Source organism: Podarcis tiliguerta, assembly GCF_965153285.1.
Source record: "Podarcis tiliguerta genome assembly, chromosome: 3".
Taxonomy (NCBI): domain Eukaryota; kingdom Metazoa; phylum Chordata; class Lepidosauria; order Squamata; family Lacertidae; genus Podarcis; species Podarcis tiliguerta.
In genome coordinates this window covers 55,066,448-55,086,534 of record NC_139536.1, presented here as the reverse complement: position 1 = coordinate 55,086,534, position 20,087 = coordinate 55,066,448, and the positions used below count along the sequence as shown (strand labels likewise).

The 20,087-nt window shown below is 43.7% G+C and overlaps 2 protein-coding genes across 6 annotated transcripts in view; one reads left to right on the top strand and one right to left on the bottom strand.

Moving 5' to 3' along the window:
• Nucleotides 1–5,471, top strand: part of AKAP12 (A-kinase anchoring protein 12) — a 65,841-nt gene extending 60,370 nt beyond the window's left edge. For all 4 annotated transcript variants that reach the window (XM_083434718.1, XM_083434716.1, XM_083434715.1 and 1 more), the window contains one exon: nucleotides 1,590–5,471. The gene's annotated coding sequence lies outside the window, so the exon portion shown is untranslated. The remainder of the gene's footprint in view (nucleotides 1–1,589) is intronic.
• A 2,637-nt stretch (nucleotides 5,472–8,108) lies between these two features.
• On the bottom strand, nucleotides 8,109–19,342 carry ZBTB2 (zinc finger and BTB domain containing 2). 2 transcript variants are annotated; one of them, XM_083435035.1, is made up of 4 exons: nucleotides 18,653–19,342; nucleotides 15,491–18,609; nucleotides 11,568–11,750; nucleotides 8,109–11,123 (listed from the first exon to the last, which is right to left on the bottom strand). In XM_083435035.1, exons 3-4 carry the CDS (start codon nucleotides 11,738–11,740, stop codon nucleotides 9,758–9,760), a joined length of 1,539 nt encoding a protein of 512 aa, XP_083291161.1. In that variant the 5' UTR covers nucleotides 11,741–11,750; nucleotides 15,491–18,609; nucleotides 18,653–19,342; the 3' UTR covers nucleotides 8,109–9,757. The 2 variants fall into 2 exon arrangements, with proteins under 2 accessions (XP_083291161.1, XP_083291160.1); XM_083435034.1 differs by lacking the exon at nucleotides 18,653–19,342 and having other exon boundaries at nucleotides 15,456–15,736.
• Nucleotides 19,343–20,087: the final 745 nt, after the last annotated feature.

Below are 20,087 nucleotides of genomic sequence, written 5' to 3'. Positions count from 1 at the left end.
CTCCGCCATCCCACATATTGCCTTATATGCAGGTGGGAGCTGAGTCAGCATCTTCAGGCTGTTCCTGCAGCCAAACCACGTCCTCTCTGACACAATAATCAGATCTACTGAGATAGCAGCCAAGGCTCTTCCTGGCTACCTCCCAATAGGTTTCTTAATGTAAAAAGAGGAGTCAACAGCATATTCCTCAGCTGTGCTTAGAGCATATCTATCACAGGCAAACTATTGGACAAATCAAAACACCGATTAAATCTAATCACTGCTTGCCTGCTTCTTTTGCTTACCGACTACTGCAGGGAAGATGAACCTGTGGTTGTCCAGATGTTATTGGAGTTCAGTTCCTTCAGTTTCAGCCAGCATGGTGAAATACCAAGTAAGGGTTGTAGTCCAACATCTGGATGGTCACAAGCTCCCCACCTTTGCACCACTGCATTCTCCTTTTCTTCTGGCAAGGGAAAGTTAACAATTTAGCCTTATACAGGCTTCCTCAAACTCGGCCCTCCATATGTTTTTTTGGCCTACAACTCCCATGATCCCTAGCAAGCAGGACCAGTAGTCAGGGATGATGGGGATTGTAGTCTCAAAACATCTGGAGGGCCGAGTTTGAGGAAGCCTAGCCTTATAGCTGGGTGCTGGAGGCAGGAATAAATTACAGTGGTACCTTGGGTTAAGTACAGTGGTGCCTCGCAAGACGAAAATAATCCGTTCCGTGAGTCTCTTCGTCTTGCGGTTTTTTCGTCTTGCGAAGCAAGCCCATTAGCGGATTAGCGCTATTAGCGGTTTAGCGGCTATTAGCGGCTATTAAAGGCTTAAGGGATTAGCGGATTAGCTGCTAAAAGGCTATTAGCAGCTTAGTGCCTTAGAAAAAGGGGGTGGGGAGCGGAAAAAAAACCCAGGAATCGCAAGACATTTTCGTCTTGCGAAGCAAGCCCATAGAGAAATTCGTCCTGCGAAGCACCTCCAAAACGGAAAACCCTTTCGTCTAGCGGGTTTTCCGTCTTGCGAGGCATTCGTCTTGCGGGGCACCACTGTACTTAATTCATTCCGGAGGTCCGTTCTTAACCTGAAACTGTTCTTAACCTGAAGCACCACTTTAGCTGATGGGGCCTCCTGCTGCCACCGTGCCGCTGGAGCACGATTTCTGTTCTCGTCCTGAAGCAACGTCCTTAACCCAAGGTACTATTTCTGGGTTAGCGGAGTCTGTAACCTGAAGCATATGTAACCTGAGGTACCATTGTACGCTGCTTATGTCATGAGATTTTGCTAACTTTTCCAAGCTGAAAAACACACCGTTAGCCCCTTTTTAATGCTACCTTAGGTTGGTGAATGGTTAGTCTGTGCTGACTTTAAGGGCTTATGACTGAGTCATCTCCAGCCTGGGCAGTTTCCCACATAGTGCCACTGTTGCCAGCTGCTGCATAGCAGCATCATGCTTAACTACTGACTGCTTCCATTGATGTGGCATCTAGATTTGGTTCATGATGTGCATAGGAAAAAATCCATTATAATATGATGGTACTGTCATCACTCTGGATAAAAGGCTCGGGCTGCAAGATTTTGTTGATTTTTCTTTACTTCTGTTTCCACAGTTCTGGAAAAGTTGTGTCTTTATATTTGGAGGGACCAGTTCCTGAAGCAGCAGAAGAAGATAATGGATTCTGTTTAATTGGGTTGGAGGTCACTGATTTGGAACAGAGAACAGATGTCTGATGTCATTCTGAGAAATATACCTGACAATCCTGAGATACCATCAGGAGCTTGAACTATTCAGGAGTCTTTTACTATTGATTAAACCATCAGGAGTCTTTTACTATTGATTGTCAACACTTGCTCTTCACAATATTCTTTTATATTTTTTTGCTGATGAGTTGGAGTGGGGGGCAGAAAGTGTTAACTTTTGCTGAAATGACGTCCATACCTTAACCTGGGAAGGAAGTTGGCATCTTTTAAGCTCCCCATTTTATCAGTGCTTCCAAAACTGGATTGTAATTCTTTGTGTATTTATGTGTATATCTTCAAGCAAAATCCGATTTTAATGTATATTTCCTCCTCTTTATATGTGGAAAGAAAAAGAAAAAGAAAGAAAGAGAACGAAAGAAAATGATCTCACTTGTCTCACCCAGTAAAGAAACAAAATATGTGACCAATAGGGAAGAATTGTGAGTGAGCTACAGTTGGCCACAGATAGATCAGAATACATTTGCATTGGCTTTCCATGGTGTAGAATGGTGTGAGAACCATGTTTAATGTTGTATTGGGTCTTGATTTGGTACAAGTCATACTCAAAAGGCATAGTTGTGTTACTGGTTTACTAAACAGGACTTTATTTTCCTCCACCTTTTATAAGCCTGGCACTATGGCATTGTGTGTTGAAAATATGTCAGTTACATTCAAATGGAGAGTTAGGCGTACTTAAAAAGAAAGATTTCAGTGTACTTAAGCCTTCCTAAGTCTGCACTGACTTTCACATTTATCTGAGTACAGTTTAATTCTAAGGGAAAGTCGAAAGTCTTTAGAAGCCAGACAAATAAATAAATAGCCCCATCAATGTTTCTTCAGCCTTCCCTTAGTCCATTTAAGAAACTCTCATACCATCATAACTTTAGGCAAATGCTGAACTGGTTTGAAGCTATCAAGAAAAACAAAGATGGTTCAGTTTTTAGTGTAACATTTAATGCTCTCCTGTTTTTGGAACATCCATGTCATGAAGTAATACAATTTATTTTCAAAAAGTTTTTGATGAGTAAAGGATTATGTTTGCTCTATATGTGTGTCCCCTCAGTAGGAAAGTATATTTCATTATGCTCGCGTACATTTAGAAAACTCTGATTTCTGAAAAGTGATTTAAACAAAAATTTGGCTTACACTGAGCTTTGTGCTCTTAATTAATAATTTTAAAAGCCCCACAATTTAGGAAACGTTGAGCAGGAGTCACTCTTCTGTTTCATTAATGGAGAATTGCAGAGTTTAGTACTGGTCAGTGTAGGTTGTGCATAAAACTGGGCAGGCTTGAAATGCTAAATAATTGAAAGATAATTAAAATATTCAAAGCATCTAGTGTTTGATCTTCTAGACACCAAACATGTCTAGAATGTCAAGTTATATTGCACTTTGTAGCCTTCGTACCTGTCTCAGCTGTGTCTTGCATGACTCAGCAGCTTCATTGTCCTACATGTATAGTAATTTATTTGAAAATTATCTAAGTGAGCCAAATAAGACCTTTGGGGAGCTGCACAATGAGTAAAGAAAGAAAAATGTCACTGGTCTAATACTACCATCTAGTGGTTGCTGTATGCATAATGTAGCTTAGAAATACTTTTAGCTAACAATACTGCCTTTCTTCAAATAGAATACAGAAAGTTGTGAGTTTTTAAAAATTCATCTAACTTACCTGGAACAGCTCTGCTAATAAAATGCAAGATAATAATATGCAATGTTCTCAGTGTATTGGCAAAATTTGCAGTTCTGCGATGAAGTAGCCGATTTATGAAAATTAAAAATGGAACAATGTTTTTTATAAACCCTCTTAAAAGGTGTAAAGACAACAGGGTTTCTTTGAACATCAGAAAAGTGAAACACTAATACATCAGTTTGTTTCAAAATATAACTGAAATAATTTTAGATAGCTAGGTGGATAAGAAAGGTGACTGGCCATTCTTTAAACATGTACGGTTTCTACAGCCGTTCTTTCAGTTTCAATTAGTACCTTCGCTGATGAAGATCCACTGGTGTCACAGTGCAAGAAATAATAACATCATTTTGGTATAATCATTGAACCCTTTTGGATTACAGAGTTGCCAAACTGGCAGCCTGGATAATTGTTTAGCTTTCAGATTAGCCCATGAGTTGGGCCAGGAAGTACTGAATAGTAAATTGCGGTGGGTGGGTTCCCCCATCTCTTTACTGGCAGCTATTGAGCAGTGCTGCCAGAACAGATGGCAGCCGCTTGCTAGTAAGCCTCCTCCATCTCTGTCTCTTGACTGCAGCTAGTACACACGGTGTAACAGTGGCAAGGTATTCTCTCCCAACCCACCTCCCTAGGCCCATCAACTGAAGACTCCCCATGTATTTGCTAACTTTTCTCCAAAACCACTTTTGTGAGCAGTTTGCTTGTTCAGTTTGGATCAAGTTTGGGATAAATGTATCTTACATTTGTAAGACAGGGTAGGAGAGAATAATCAAAACCAGTAACCCTTTCACTCCTAGTGGGTGCTAGTCCATGAAGCCTCTTTCCTAAGCAAAACAGTGAGCTGGTGAATAGCACCACAGCAGTCTGTCTCCCTGAAAAGTAGGTGGTGTATGTCTCTACACAAGTTAGCACATGCCTCCTTCTGGACTTCGTGTGATAAGATATGAACTTCTTGATATGAATGAATTTGTAAGAAAGTTTAGTTTATTCAGTGCAAAATGGAAACTTTAAAAAGTATTGAAGGTTAAAGCTCAATGGCCTCCAAGAAGAAGAAAAAAGAAATACAGGTAGGTGCTTGTTTGTGGATCAGTTAGATGTATTCCATGTGTGTTTGTCTACAATGTGTACAAATGTGTAAAACATTCAGTGACATGGTGTGTTCCAAAATTATTTGGGGGAATCTTTGGTTCTCCCCCACCTTAGTGGAAGCTTCCCCAGTTAGAGTATGAATTAGAAAGTTTGTTCTGATTGCCAAATGCTATTTTGATCACTTTCATTGCGTGCTTTACAACAAGTCTGTCAAAGTCATTGTCCCTGAACTTCATTTGGCCTACCAGTCATGGGTTTAGTTGATGCTTGATGAACCTTTCATAGCCGAAGGGGACCTTGAAAGAAGTTTATCTCACACCCGGCAGGCCACAAAACATGGCCTGTGAATTTCACAGCCCTGTTTTACAGTGCTAAGCAAATGGAAAACCCGCTGTGAAATGTAACGTGTGTATGGAAAGCCATATTGCAGTAGCTGCAACAAGCTAAATAATAATAATAAAACAGTGGCATGGCCTATGTTATCCTGGTTCTAATCTTTATAGCTCTGAGGCTGTTAATAAATATGTAAAGTTATCTAAACATTTAAATAAAACCTAGTAATCACAATGTAAATTACCTGGCTAGAAGTTGGGGAACAAGCGCTTAGTTCTTGCTTGGGTTTTTTTTAAAAAAATACTGATCCTAGGGCCTTTCTAAGCAATGCAAAGAACACAAATCACATTACCAATATTTCTGCTTTTAACTGACCCGTCTCTAAAAACCAAAAGCACCAATAGATTTTTTTCCATGGTGCAGGGAGCATGTCTCCATACACAGATACTGCTTTGTTACAGTGTATTGCTTTGGCCTCAGAAATACTCAAGACGAGGCTGCAAACTTTTAGCTTGTGCCACAACTCCAAGCTTTTGCAGTTTCTTCTTAATCCAGTGTATTGGATTAACCGATACTTTGATTTTATATGTTGTTTTTAAGGTAGATTTTCATGGACTAAATAAAATACAAACACAATTCATGCTCACTGTGTCCTTTGTCATTCTTATAATTGCTGTTCTTTGTAGTCTCTTTGTCATCACACTGATGGGATTTGTACCTGAGCAGAGCAACTCTGAGAACTTCTAGCCAGGGAACTAGCATTCATCTTTTCCTGAAAGCTGAGGGGCCCATGAAATAACGCCATTACTCCATTGATCTCAAGAAATGGTGGAATGCACCAACTGGGTAAGGGAAAACCAGGCTTTGGCTTGTGACAAGGACCACTTGCAGAAGCATTTTCAGGTGCACATAAAGCTATGGGATTCCCTACTGCTTAAATGCCAAATTGCAGCCTGGGCATCTCGGAAATACCAAAACCTTTTGGTTTAAGACTAAATTGTGGTTGTGGGATTTTAGTATAGCTTGCTTTTTGCAATCCTGAAATTCTCAGTGGAACATGCTTTTATGTACATATATTTAGGGTCAGGTGATTATCTGCATTTTTATCACATAGAAAGAATTAATGATATTGTTGCAAATAACCATGAAATAACCCTTGCTAAATATACACTGGCAGCAAGCGTTGTTGAAGCAATCCACCATATGATCCACACTAATGCAGCTACAGTAAGATTCTGTGCAGTTGTTTCATGTATGAAAATTGCTACCAATGGCGCATGTTCAGCAATTCTGAAGACTTGCAGAAGAGCATCTGGTGTGTTTGCGCTAATTGTGCAATGGTGTAGCAGTTGTAACCCATCCACATTTCTGGACAGTGCAGCAGCTTAGGTTCTTAGAATGTGAACATCTAGAAATGGAAACATTTCTGTTTTGCATTAGTATTGTCTTTATAATATCTGTCCCAATAACATTTGCACTATGCAGTTTAGTTCCTCCTCTTTAATCCACTGTCATTCAAATAGCTTGTCATTCCTAAAGGATTTGGAGAGCCAAGTCCTTACTGCCTAGTAGTACAAAGCAAATATTAAATGAGATTAGATTAATGCAGAATAAACGAAGAATTGGGTTTGGCATGTGCATGATACTGCCCTTATGCATGCAGACATCTTTTGCAATAGAAACAGTGTGGTGGGTATCGCTAACAAACCCTGCTATTTCAACTCAATAGACTTGGCAAGAGATGCTCGGTACAATCTGCAAGCTTTATGAACATGCCAAAAGGGCAATTACGTTACAATTAGAATAATCGTATCACCGAACCAAAAGGTAAACGTACAGACCCAATCCAGCTAAAATGGTGATTTAGGGTTGAATTTAGGGAAAAATTCAATGTGGTCAGTCCCTGATCCCAATCCACCCCCCCAAAAAAGTGTCTTCTTAAGAACCCCATTTGATTTTTAGATCTCACCGCCTCCACAAGCTTCACTGTGCCACAAGTGCCTTGAACTGTCAACAGGTTTGGGGAGGGGAAAAGAGGGGTTGGGGAAGTCTACAAGTAACTTTCCATGGCTTTTCACTGAATTTAACCCTTAGGTAGCAATCATTTGCATATATCTAAGTTAAGACCCTTTGAAATCAGTGGGACTTCTTTCTGAGGTTTTTTAAATAAACTTCTAGTCGATCTTTTAGAGTGCATCAAAAAAGGGTTGGGTTCAAATTAGCCTGTGGAAGGCATTCCAGATATACAGCCATCATGGTACCAACTTCTTTCACCAGTGAACCAGAGCTGATTAAAAGGTTAGGTGCCTAGAGGTACAGGTGATCTTTCTAAGTAGCCAGGCCCCAAACTCTTTACAGAGCTGTGAAGGTTAATGCCAGCACTTTATAAATTAAATGGAGTCTGGAATTTAATAGGCAGCAAGTAATTTGTGCCATTGACTTCAGTGAAGCTGTGTGGGTCTGAGTAGCCCCTTACGGTGAACAGCCAACCTGTACCACTTGAAATTGCAGGTGGTAAAACATGTATTTTATTGTGCCACTTTGTAAATTATTTCCTATAAATAGCACAGCAAGGAATGGGCTCAACGAGCCCCTTATTCCCTGTTGTACCTAAAGGGAGCTTGGTTTAAACACGCAGCACATGTCCTTGTAGTCTGAATTGGTATAGCGCGCACACAGGCTAGCTTTGACATTTTCTGGAGTGGGGCTCTGTCACGAGAGTGAGGCAGTGTGCTTTTTAAATTTCTGGGGTCCAAGCAAACAATAATGGAGTAAAGAGTAGGAACAGTGGGGACACACACTCTCTATAGGTTTTCACATGCAGCTTCCTGGATCAGGAACTTTGTTTAAACATGGCGACTACATGTTTTTTCTTTGTGGACTCTGAGCTGCAGTCATGAAATCTGATAACTATTTAAGAACATGCTTACCTCTAGTCCTTCAGTTTTTTAAAGAGAAAGCCTTATAGTTCGATTCTATCCCTTCACACTCTTGATCTGATGCAAGCACAGGCCCATGACAGAACAGTTACATTCTCTGTGTCCCTTTCCAGAGAGGTTGGGCAGTGACAGGCCTTAATTTGGGGACATAAGAGGCCCATGATCACGAACTGCATAGACGTTCCTGTCACAAACACACACATTTCCCACATCAGTTGTTCCTGCTGCTTTGCCTCCAAACAGCCTCACGCTGCATGTTGAGTCCATGTCTAAGATCTGCACAGCAGGTACGTATGATCAGCTCACATTCAATCACCTTTGACTTGACAAAAATCAAATTTTATTTTATACCTTTTTTATTCCATAAAATAATGTATAAAAACTTACAAACTGGAAAACATAACTAGACACAAAATAGGATGATACTCAAATAAAACATGTATACAAAAGCAGATTTCTATCTGCCTCTCTCTCCCCCATCAAAACACACACTGCCCCCATTTCTGGTGGAATGCCTCTGTTTCTTGAAACTTTCCCACCAGGACAATTGACCTTTCAATGGACTCCCTCCTCTCAGGTTATTTATACTATTGGAGAATATTATTATATTTATATATTAAAAAGATAAAAATCAGCAACTTGATTTTCAATTTGCATACGGTACTATTCAGAGCAGAAACTTGAATGTACACTGTGTCCCCTTTATTTCTTTTTGCACTTTGACTGGTGCCCAAATTGAAGGAACATAAAGAATATATAGCTTTCCACTCAATGTTGCACTGTTACTTAAAAACCAACCATGATACAGTTTCATCATTATACCATTTGCTATGTTACAAGAGGATGCCAGTAGCTAAATATTATTTAAGACCAGATTTCCTTTCCCTTAATTCCTACATGTTAATCACATAAACTCAGATTGCTGCTTTGATAAAATAAAAAAGCCACAATGGTTTTCCTTTTTCAGTTACACTATAAAGGCTCAAATCTATTATTCCCACATTTAGCACAGGGCTCACTATGTACAATTCTTCTAATCTCTTATTTCCTTCACGTTTTGGGTGATAGCACTGTTCATCATTATCAATTACTAGTCAGCAGGATAAAAAAAAATGCATACACCCTGTACCAATTCAAATGTAAATATGCTTTTAAAAAGGACCAATTTGTGAGACGTTACAAGCAGTGGCCGGTTTGGAAAGGGTGCATGCACACATTTTACCTGCATTTACCTGAAGTACATACACACACATACATACATTTTTATGCATATAAAACGATTGCCATCACATTATTACTGCTATTTTAGCAAAATCTGGTCCTAAACACATTTATCTGGAAGTTTTAAGTCCCACTGCAGTTAGTGGGGTTGACTACCAAGTCACTGCGCTTGGAGTCAAGCCTTAATAATACATTTTTAATGGACATAATGTCAATGAAGTTACCTGGAAACAAACACTTGACAATAATCATGTGGATTAAAATAGTGTTCTTGGTTCATTAAGGGAATTTCCAAGCTTTTGTAAAATGACAACTTTACACAGCTTATAGGTGTGTAACCGTGAGAATTTTGTATCTTCGGTATTCCCTCAAAATGCTATTTGTTGAGAGAAAATATTGTAGTTTAATGAACATGTTTAGTTTCCTTTCTGTCTTCTTCTCACATTGCATCTCACTGCATTCAAGTATATATATATATAGAAACAGTCTTAGAACTCGCTTAGAGTATGTTACAGATGCATTTTAGCATTATTCACGTAGTTAGCTGAGTTACCCTTATACATTTTCTTCTTGGTTAAAATCAATTGTTATAATGTGATACAACACCCTTTATTAATTTTATACTTTTGCTGGAAAAAGGAACAGAGCCAGACTTCCTTCCATGTCAGTGTAGTTATGGTTGTGGGGAGGGGAGGAGGATTGGTTTAGTAAAAATGAGTAAGACAAACTGTTTTCTTAAAAAATAATAATGATATGAGCCTCACAGTCAGTCTAACAACACTGCTTCCTGTTCTTTTTTGATAGAGTCTAAGACCGAATGGTCACTCTCTGTGGTTTCAGCATCCCCACCACCTAGCAAAATGGATCTATCCTCGTCTAGAGTAAAGACAGAGTTCTGACTTTGGCACGAATGTTTGACGACTTCATTAGGCGTGGAGAACGTTTTGTCACACAAGTTGCATTTATAGGGTTTGTTGGTCTGTACCAACATGTTGTCCATTTGGTTGCCTTCCTCAAAAGTACAAAGCTCCAGAGTCTGCTTGTCCACCATGGTGTAGGTGTCCATGCTTTGGTTTAGACATACATGGCGAGCAGCTTGATTGGCCCGGCAGAAGCTTTTGTCACAGGTGCTGCACTTGAAAGGCTTGCCGGTATGAATGTACATGTGCTCCCTCCAGTGGCTTTTCTGAATAAATTTGCGCCCACAAATGGAACACTCATACTTCCGCCTTTTAACTTCCCTTTCCTGATCTGCTTGCTCCAAGTTGTCTATGTCAGCAATGTCAGAGGGTGGCGGTGTTTCAGACTGTGGCTGTCCATCAATGATGGGCGAATCCGAGATCTGCTGCAGCTCGCTATCGCTAATCATTCCAGCTTCAGCAACTTCCATAGAATCTTTTTCAGGAGCATTATTACAAAGAGATAAAGGAACGCTACTTTCCCCGTGCTGGCTTGATGAGAAAGGCACCCCTGTGTGAATCTGGAGATGCTCACGCAAACTACTTCGCAAATTGAATCGCCGACCGCAGAGGTGACAAGCGTAGTATTTGGGGAAGCTTCCGTTCTTTTTCATAATGCTTGGCTTGACGTGCGCAATTGTGAGAGAAGCAGGCTGATCATCTGAGGAGGAGGCCTCCATGTTGTTTTCATCACCTGGAGGAGAAGGATGAGGAGCAGTAGAAACCAGTTCAGGAGACAATGGAGGCTGTAATGGGTCTGAAGTGGACATATTTGTTGGGGGCACTTGAGGCAGCGGTGGTGGTGGTATCTGTGACAGTTGGGTGGCTTCATGCATCTGTTCTTGATTTGCTCTTGATGACTGTGGCCTTGGTCCTCGAACAGGTTTGTCAGTTGTGGCGGCTGCTTTTGTGGAATTTCTTGCCTGGTGATCCGCAATCTGAATACCGTATAATGAAGATGCCAATGGAAAAATCTGCTCCGGGTGTGTAAAGTTTCCTTGACTGGCAAGGCTAGCCTCTTGAATAAGCGGGAACGCATGCAGAAACTTTATTCCTTGCTCCAATCGAACAGGATCTATGAGCTGAGGTGCCATTTTTCCAGTGTACATCAAATGTAAGAGATAGCTGAAAATATCTGGCTGTATGTCAGTTGCCTTCAAACGGACACATTCACTGAAAGAAATTTCAAAACAGTATTAAAAAGGAAGATAAAATGCTTCTGAAGGATTACAATAATCCAATAATTTTAAGTATACAATAATGCAATCCTAGACATGTTCATATAAATAAAATAAATCTGTTATCATGGTTTTGGCATTACTTCTACTGCTGCAATATATATATATATATATCTGCAAAATGTGATCTAATTTATTCCAGAATATATACCTTCAGGGCAGCAGTTCATGAACTTGATCCACAAACTAGTTAGGAGTGAAATCCACGGGATTAGCACTGTAATCGGGTTAACTGATTTGTGGATGAAGCTGGATGTTTAGTTATTGTGATTTATAAAGCAACTCACATTAGGCTGCCTGAACACTTTCTAATTCCTTCAGACTATTTTACCTTAACTAAATGCCATTTTTAAAGTGTATTATTTTATAACTTCTGTACCTGCTTTGATGAACAAACAGCATCTTGAAATAGTTGGAAAAAGAGGCAAGGACAGATTTGTGTGCCTTGAAGTAAACATCACCAATAGCAACTGTACAGTCACACAGGAAACCAAACTCCCGTTGAGCATTGAGCTGCTGCAGAAGAATCAGTCCATGGTTGGCTAAATCCATCTTTTAAATTCTGTAAAGCAAATATACTTGTTTAAAACAATTTCCTCAAACATACTGTTACAGATCTGGGGTAAACATAATTTGGGAGTAAAAGGGCACCCATAACTGCTAGGGCTAGTGAATGTTAGAAATAAATAAATGGTAAAATTTAGATAATATTTGAAGTATTGAAGGGAACATGCCCAACATTAGGAAATTGCCCTGGGGAAAAGTGCAATCAAGATGCAATTACCAGACAATGGCCAGTGATTGACCCTGTTCCTGAGCTCAGGGTATATAGCAGAGTTGGGAGGGGGAGGTTACAGGTGGTGTAATGTCACTAGGGCTGGGCAATATATTGCCCAAAACCAGTTTGAAGTCCATACTGGTTTCATAATTTTTGACCTGACTATGATGTGTGTGTGCGTGCGCAAAAAAACGTGATGTGGGGGGAACTGTGAACCCAGCCAGTGCCTGAATAGAGCTCCATCCTTCTTTCATGATGTTAAGCGGGTTTATTTACACATAATGTATATACAACCTGGAGCCTACAATGGAGGAAGTTCGCAGCAGCAGCAGCAGCAGCAGCAGCAGCAGCAGCAGCCCAAAACATGTCAGCTTATTCCATTGCAGCAACAACAATAAGCTCAGCACCATCTTTTCTCTTCAGCCTATCTTGCACTGCAGGGCACAACATAGCTTAGCAGTTCCTTTCTGCTTCCTGATTACATCAGTCCAGCCCTAACCTCAGAGCTTCTTTCCTAGCCTCAGCTCTGGTCCCTCCTTTGCTATGCTAAAGCAAATTACCTCAAAGGGATATGGATGGTACTGTGGTCTAAACCACTGAGCCTCTTGGGCTTGCTGATCAGAAGGTTGGCAGTTCAAATCCCTATGACAGGGTGAGCTCCCATTGCTCTGTCCTAGCTCCTGCCAACCTAGCAGGTCGAGAATACCAGTGCAAGAGATATATAGATACCACTGTGGCGGGAAGGTAAACAGTGTTTTCGTGCGCTCTGGTTTCTGTCACAGTGTTCCATTGCGACAGAAGCATTGCGCCACATGACCCGGAAAGCTGTCTGTGGACAAACGCTGGCTCCCTTGGCCTCAACCCCATAGTCGCCTTTGACTGGACTTAACTGCCAAGGGGTCCTTTACCGTTACCTTTTACCTACCTCAAAGGGGATTAACTTTTCACACATCTCTTTTGAGGCTTTGAACTTCAAATGGTCTATGCCCCTCCCCTCCTTCACCTGAACAAGGAAATTAGTCTTTTCAATCAACACTTGTTGATTGGCTAGCATTACTGACCTGATTTAATAATAATAATAATAATAATAATTTATTATTTGTACCCCGCCCATCTGGCTGGGTTTCCCCACACAGCTTCAGGAAACTGCCTAATTTAATTAGTGGCTTACCCACAGTAATCATTGATGCTTAGAATACATCACTTCCCACAGCACATAATTTGTAACGCAAGCCAAATTAAACACATCAAACCTTAGTTAAATTATGGCACTATCTTGATCTGGATTTTTAGGCTGTCTTGCACCCCAGATTATTAACAATATCCCATGGCCAAGTTGCTCACCGGGGCAATGGTTGTAGCTTATTACAGCACTCCTTGTCTGACTGTACTGGCTGCCATTTAGTTTCCAGGTCCAATTCAAAGTGCTGATTTTGACCTATAAAGCCGTAAATGGCTCAAGACCACAATACCTCAAGGACTGCCTTTTTCCATATGAACCTACCCGGACCTGCAGATTATCTTCTAAGGATCTTCTGCATGTACCTCCTCCACAAGATGTCTAGAGGGCAGCAACACAAAAACAGGTCTTTTCTCGCCAGGCAACAACATTCGTCTTCCACCATGCCTTTGGCTATTTAACATCCTATACTCTTTTAAATGTGTTTGTGGAAGGGAAAGGTTTTGTTGTTTTTATGTATGGTTTTTTTAAAATTATATTGTATTTTTATGGTGTGAATCTCAGATCCTTGGATTAAGTGTTATATGCAAATGAGTTCTCACTGGAAAGACAGAACCTGAAGCTGAGGTTCCAATACAACTTTGGCCACCTCATGAGAAGAGAAGACTCCCTGGAATAGACCCTGATGTTGGGAAAGATTGAGGGCACAAGGAGAAGGGGACGACAGAGGATGAGATGGCTGGACAGTGTTCTCGAAGCTACCAACATGAGTCTGACCAAACTGCGGGAGTGCCTGGCATGCTCTGGTCCATGGGGTCACGAAGAGTCGGACGCGACCAAACCACTAAACAACAACAACATTGCTATTCCAATGTACGGACCTGAAACACTTGGATTTAAAACAAAGGAGTCCCAGGGAATCTGGTGATAACTTAAAAGTTAAATATCCCCCTTTAACGGATTTGTTTTTCAGTCCAAGATGACCAAGACATTGGGTTTGGGGCACTAAATAAAAATTTGAGGCTCTTGTGATTGTGCTCCTGGTTCGTCTGCTACTGCGCGCAAACAGAATTTATCGAAATAAAACACTTAAGAGCTTGAAGGCGCCGAATAAAAGTGGCAAATCCCGTCTGCATCCCGGCCAGGAAGGAAGCGGGGGAAAGGAGCATTTTGCAAACTAAGCGGCTGCTCGCTCGGCAAGGAAGCAGACCGTCCGGCTCCTTCTCTAAACAACCCACAAGAGCCAGCGAGACTCCGAGGCGGCGCTCATAGGCGACAGCCGGACGGAGAGAAATCAACAGCAACCAATAGCGGAGGAGCGCCGCAACCTTCCTTTTAGCTCCTCACCCGGCGCTTCCCGCGGTGAATCACGGGGTGCCTGTGCTGACGGCGTTTCCTATTGGCTGCCCGTCGGTGGGCGGGCGGGGGAAAGAGGACAGGCAAAGCCAAGCCGCCGCAGCCATCGCGCGCGCCCCCGGGCTCTCGCAGCCGCAGCTCCGCCTACGCCACGCCCCCTGCCCTCCCTCCTCCTCCCCTCGGCGACGCGAGGTCTCCACGTGCGCGTACACGCAGCTCCCGGAGGGGGGCGGGGCGTACGCGAGGACGGACGGCGGCGCGAGGCGACGTAAGCAGCGCGAGCGAGCGAGCTGCGGCGCCTAAGGCGCGCGAGAGACGGGATCCGCCGCTGTCGCCAGGGCCGCCTAGGCTGCTGAAGAGACGCAGACGGAGCCGCCCACCATCAACCCCCCCGCCCTCCCTCCTTCTCGCTCCCTCCCTCCCCTTCCCTTTCCCGCTCCGCGCGGCTGCCTCAGCGCCCGCCCCTCCCCCCTCTCTAGGCCGGGCTGCTGCTGCTGCTGCTGCCGCTGGTGAGAGAAAAAGCGGGGAAGGCCGCTGCGTAGCTCGGCGGCTCCGAGGGAGGGAGGGAGGGAGACCGGAGGGAGCGGGGAAAGCAGGCGCCCAGGGGCCCGAACCGAGCCCAGCTCACGCTGACCCCGCGGGCCAGGGCTGGTGGGAGCAGAAATCCCCCCCCCTCGGGTCCTGACCGGGCGACCTTCCCACCCGCCGACCCCGGGGGGGGGGGCGCAGCAGCCTCCACCGTCTCGAGGCCGCCGCCGGTTAGTCGCGAAATCCCCCTCAGGTGCTCGGGCCGCCCTTTCCCTCCTTTCGGGTCCCGACCTGGCCTAGCCCAACCGCCAGCACAATGGTGGGCATGGAGCGGGGTGGGGGAGCAGCCGGACGCCTCGGCCTCCTCCTCCGCCGCCGCTCACGCTTCCCCCTCCCTCTCCCCCCCCCCCGCCGCCCCGATTCACCTTGTGTATGCGGGGGGGGGGCAGACGGAGCTCACCTGGCTCGCGCTCTCCGGGAGCCCCCGCCGCCGCCTCGGCGCGCGCCCAGCAGCAGCAGCAACAACGGAGTCGGAGACGGCGGCGGCGGCGGCTTTTCCTGTCCGGTTACGTTAGGGTCACATGACCGAGAGCGGAGCAGAGAGGCTGTGGCGAGGAGCCCCCGCCGGGGAGAGAGGCAGAGAGGAGGGGGAGGGGAGGCGGCGACGAGCGCTGTGGCGGCAACAGCAGCAGGAGCCACCCCTCCCCCCTCGCCTCCTTCCCCGCCCGCCTCGCCTTTTCGCGCGCCGCTTCCAGCGAGCAGTAAGCGCAGGCCGCACCGGGCTCGGGGCGGGCGGGCGCTCTTTTGCAACGGCGGGGAGAGAGGGAAAAACGAAGCCGGGCCTGTCGGCTGTGGCTGCTTTGGGCTGTAATGCACCGACATAGGCGGCGTACTGGAGCGAGAACTGCATCTTCAAACATTCGCTCCATGCGATGTTCTCTCCCCCGAGCAGTTATAGGAGGGAGGGAATTGCCACGAGGTGGCCAAAACAAAAATAAGATACGCTTATTTGAGGGTAAGAAAGTAAAGGTGCGATGGGGGGAGAGCTACAGCAGCTAGGGTTAATGACCAATACTATTTTTAACGTGAGGTTTATTTATTTTCAAAGGATTGAATTGGCACTACAATATTTATAATAAGCAATTTTAAGTGGCTACTTAAGCCTTGCTTAGAATATAAAATATGCTTACTCTTCAGTGCATTTTTGTAGGTGTTTATGGCGGGCCAGATAATATGTAATTTTTTGAATGTATCAGCAGTTGTACTGAGGAAAAGGCTTGAAGATGAGAGTTAACCCTTAAAAAAAGGGATCCAGTGGTGTCATAAGTAACTGAAAAAGTACTATGCCATAGTTGGCAGTATAGATATATAGGCCACAATCGGTACAAAAATACATGCATTTGGCTTGGCACCTGTTGAAATGTTTTGATTACATGTGGCTATTGCTTCGATGCTTTGTGGCAGTAGTCAAATGTCAGTTCACGACTGGAGTGCTGAGACTCTAGAACTGCAGTAAAAAAAAAAGAACTGGCTGAGTGGCCTTTTGTGTTTTTTAAAAAGGAGAGAAATCCAAATAACAATAGTGCATATGAGAATTAACCTAATCTATAAATGGCATCATCTGCCCCAAAGTGAATATGCTTCTGCTTGCTAGTGCTTTGAATAATAGGTGTCCTTATATCTGAAGATAGAAAGAAATGCAATTGCAGTAGTGAGTTCTCAATATGTAGGATTGCAGCTATAATACATACTTATGATATTTTCCCCCAGTCATGTTGAGGCATGGGTCTGGAATACTTAAAAATTGCTGAATTTGCTTTTGTTCCCTGAATTGCTTCCTGTAACAACTTAGGCTATTTGTGTTCTTCTGTATGATCTGTAGCTGTACACTGCCTTTCCTGTTAAGCTTCAAACATCTACAATGCTAGGTGTTACAAATATTATATTGTAATGATATTAAGAGAAAAGGTTGCAGAATATTTTACTTACTAAATTTTAATCAAACCAGGATCTAATAAACTGTTCTATCTGCACTTATGTATTTACTGGAAGCTTGCTGTTAGAGAAAAAAGTTATTTGTTAGAAAATGTAAGGAGCCCATAGGATTTAAAATTGAAGATTCTGTTTTGTGTAGTTCTGTTGTGTGTAGCTATTCTTTGTTGGTTCCAGAAAGTTGATGTGGAGTTTTAAAATTGCCATAGGCAAAGGAGTTCTAATAATGTTTTGTTATGGAGTGTCAGGCTCCATTGTACATACATGTTTAATACATAATATTTGCATTTCTTTGATACCACTAATTTTATTATATAAGTTCAATGGATCTGAAAAGGCTTGAAATTAAGTATTTCATTCAGACTGACTGACTTATACTGACTTAATCCCCACAGAATTTAGTCGGACTTAAGTGTGCATAAGGTAGTAGCCTCAGGTCTCATCCTTGTGCCCATACCAGGGCAGTCAAGCTTTACCAAATGGGCCACAAGACTACTTTGACATGGAAACCGTGGGCCGCACACCCCCTTCCCATAGGCATCTAAGCAAGGAGCCAGGCTTTGGGAAGAAGGTGCAAGGCTCTGGCAGAGTCCTAGAGTCCTCACACCTCCTTCCCAAAGCCTAGTTAGCACTTCCCAGCTGTGGGAAGGAGGTGTGAGGACTCTAGAACCCTGTCAGCATTCATGGCTTCCTCCCAAAGCCCAGCACTTCACTTTACTGGCTTGGGGAAGGCAGTGTGAGGGCTGAGGTGTGTGTGTGTCAAATGTTGCTGAGGGTCACCCAGAAATGCCTCGAGGGCCACGTGCAGCCCTCAAGATAAGCATTGGATATATTTGTACATCACCTCACCCAACTGGTTCCCAGAGCAATTCAAAACAATTAAACAGTGCAAACCCAGAATAAAATAGTAAAAAGTAAGATTGAGTAGAACAAGTAGATAAAAACAAAGATTGTCCAGAGCTTAAAAGGCCTGTGGTAACAAAAAGCATCTTTGTCTGATGCTGAAAATACAAAACAGGCAGGGCAGGTATTCCTGGAAAGGGAATTCTGTAAATGTGGCATCCTTTCTGAAAAGGCTTTCCCTATGGTTGTCATCTACCTCTCATGAAAAGGAGAGGCTTGCTTGCTGACTTAAATCGTTGGGCTGGTGGATGTCCTTTAGGAACCCAGTATTCAAAACGGTTTATGGTTTTGGAAATTTGCATCAATACCTTGAATTCTGCTTGGAAACAAACCAGCTGGTGAAGTTTTTAAGCCTAATGTTGTAATGCCTGTAGTTTGGTAGCTGTATTCTGTACCATCAGTAGCTATCATGCAAGTCTTCAGATGCAGTTCCACATATAATTCATTATAGTAAACAATACTGGGTGGTTTATCAGAGTATGAAGAATAGCCAGGCTCTCTCTGTCCAAGCCAGACTATGGCTGGTACAGCACTCACAGCTAATGAAAGGTACTATGTACCACAAGACACAAGATCCATAAACACACCCAGACTGAATCTTATCCTATAGGGTCGAGTGCAAACCCATCTAGAACAGGCTGAACACCCATCTCCCTGAGCAAATAAACTATCTGTGCCCAGAACCTCTGTTTTGGTAAGATGGTTTAGTGCTCATCTAGCCTATCACAGCATTTCAGTGATATACATACGGACTCCAAATCACTTCTGTTAAACCACACAGTAACAAGTAATCACATGTCTTAAAAACAGCTTTTGAATATCAGGCAGGTATACAATTCTAACCCCATCCCCAATGTTTAAAGGCTGAGCACTGTAGTTAACTCTGCTGGCATTGAGTCACACATCTAGTTTTGAGGGGTGCTACCCAGGTGGGCAGAAGCTATCTCCAGTGATAAGCCCTGAAGTGGTAAGTATCACAGGGGTGGGGTACTGGCAGTTTTAGAGCCAAAGCCTTGTGTATCCTTGGGCCCCACGGTTGTGCCAGCCTGGAGATGGCATGAAGAATTTCAAGAAACCATTCTCTCCACTTTTCAGCCCGGCTGGCATGAGCCAACAGTGTTTGGGATGTGGTGGTGTATCTACCATGTTTTTCCTCCAATCCCACCTAAGATTGCTCTGCTAGTGACTTCGCACCTGTCAAACCTTGAGGTATGCTTGCTGTCAGGTGTGCCAACTTGAATAAAATAGGGGGGTAGGTAAGCCCCGACCCACATAATCACATTGCATGGCACACACACACCATTTGAATGGCAATGTCCATCAACTTTGCAGGGGTGTGACGCCCTCAAATATTTTATTTGGGGAGGCGAATGGGCCCTCGGCCCCTAGAAGTTAGTTCCTATGCTTCCAGTACTTAAGTGTTCATATGTAGTACTGTACTTTTCTCTCTAGAACACGCAGATTTTTTCTCCTAAAAAGTAAGGGAAAATGTCTGTGCGTGTTATTGAGCGAATGTGTGGTCCCTGGAGCCGACCCTCCCGAGCGCAGGGGCAAGGGCAAAAATCCGGCAAAAATCCAATCGTGCACATCAGGGAGAAGGGAGCTCCATGTGAGAGGAAGCTGTTGCTTTCCTGCATTCTGCCTCAGGGTCTTATTGCCCACCCACTTCTGTTTCGGTTGCTGTTTGCTCAAACGGAACAAAGAGCAGGCAAATCCCCTCCCCTCCAGGCAAGCAGAGGGGAAAAGAAAGGATCTCCGTGCTCAGGTGCTGCTGCGTCCGGGGAAGCATTTTAGGGACTCGCAAGCAGCTGGAAAACATGCAGGTGGGAGAAAGAGAGGGCTGGCTTAGGTGGGTGTGTGGGCGAAAAATTTTTCCTTCCTTTCCTCCCTCCCGTTAAACCCCTCTCCTGCATTCTTAGCCAGCTGCTTCTCTGCACACCCCTCTCGTGCTCCTTGTCCCTTGAGTGCTTTTCCTTCCCTCCCCACTTAAAACGTGGTTACAAAGCATGGATCCACGTGGATCCTCAGGATCTTTGCATTGGGTCACCCCAAATTCACCATCAGATTACATAGCATGTCCATGGCTACAGCCTGCACCCAAAAAATCACGCACCCACTGTTGCCTGGGGCCACAATGGTGCAAAAACACGGTTACAAAGCAC

Bases quoted from the DNA above. Each gene is read 5' to 3' on its own strand.
- ZBTB2 (XM_083435035.1), bottom strand. From the start codon at position 11,740: ATGGATTTAGCCAACCATGGACTGATTCTTCTGCAGCAGCTCAATGCT. The intron at 11,124-11,567 runs GTACAGAAGTTA...AATTTCTTTCAG, and splicing joins CTGTTTGTTCATCAAAGCAG to TGAATGTGTCCGTTTGAAGG.